At 25.5% G+C, this 1,036-nt stretch overlaps 1 protein-coding gene across 1 annotated transcript in view; it reads left to right on the forward strand.

Annotated features, from left to right (window-relative positions):
• The window catches only part of LOC103309101 (baculoviral IAP repeat-containing protein 3-like), a 29,688-nt gene that overhangs the window by 757 nt on the left and 27,895 nt on the right, over positions 1-1,036 (forward strand). The window contains exon 2 of the mRNA XM_008183704.1: positions 576-871. Within this exon, the coding sequence (XP_008181926.1) occupies positions 576-871 (296 nt within the window). The remainder of the gene's footprint in view (positions 1-575; positions 872-1,036) is intronic.

Here is a 1,036-nt window from a genome sequence, read left to right on the forward strand (position 1 = left end):
GCGTATTATAAATTATTATCGAAATTATTATAGAGGGCATTTATTGAAATTATTATTGAAGGGCAATTTATTGAAATTATTATTGAAGTTATTAAAGGGCATTTATTGATTATTATTGAAAGATTATTTTGTGAATTATTAAAGGGCATTTGTTGATTATTATTGAAGATTATTTTGTGAGTTATAAAAGGGCATTTATTGAGATTATTATTGAAGTTATGAATTATTAAAAGGGCATATTATATTGAGAGTTATTGTGAATTATTGAGATTATTGTGGAGATTATTGATTATTGAGGGCATATTATTGAGTTCATCTTATTTAAGTACAACTCCCTTGGAATTAGCTACTCCATTGTATAAAACACGTGTAGATTTTGAAGCCCATGTTTAAAACACCTAGCCCAAGTAGAAGCCCCTAGTAGAATTTAAAAGACCAAATTGAATAATATAAATATATATAAAAAAAAATTAATTGAGATTATCTTAAATGAGATTATATTAATAAAATTAAACGTTAAATATATTAGAGTAAAATATTAAATAAATAAATAAACAAATATTAATGAACAATAGTTCAGAAAATAATGTTAATGACGAATTTGAAACAATAGCTAGAGAAACGGTAGATAGGATAATTGAAATAATCGAAAACGAAATTGACGTAAATAATACTGATAACGAAATAATTGAAAACATAGAAATAAATAATTTAGACGAAGAATTAGACTCATTTAACGAAGAAATACTTAACGAACGTATAGAAATAAAACCAATAAATAGTGATATTTTAAATAAAAGTTTACGATTAATAAACCTAGAGGAGTTTGAAAATAGTCCTACTACTAGCGCAACTCGTCAAGGGTTACGAAGTAATAAAAATACTATTCACACCGAATATATACAACCAAAACGAACAGTCAAAGTAAAGAAAATGACGGGAGGTACCGAAACAAAACCAATAAGTGCGTTAGACGCAATAAAATTAATTCCTAACTATTCAGGACAAACCGATATATATCCATTTTTAAATGCAT

This window comes from Acyrthosiphon pisum, chromosome A2 (genome assembly GCF_005508785.2).
Source record: "Acyrthosiphon pisum isolate AL4f chromosome A2, pea_aphid_22Mar2018_4r6ur, whole genome shotgun sequence".
NCBI classification, from domain to species: domain Eukaryota; kingdom Metazoa; phylum Arthropoda; class Insecta; order Hemiptera; family Aphididae; genus Acyrthosiphon; species Acyrthosiphon pisum.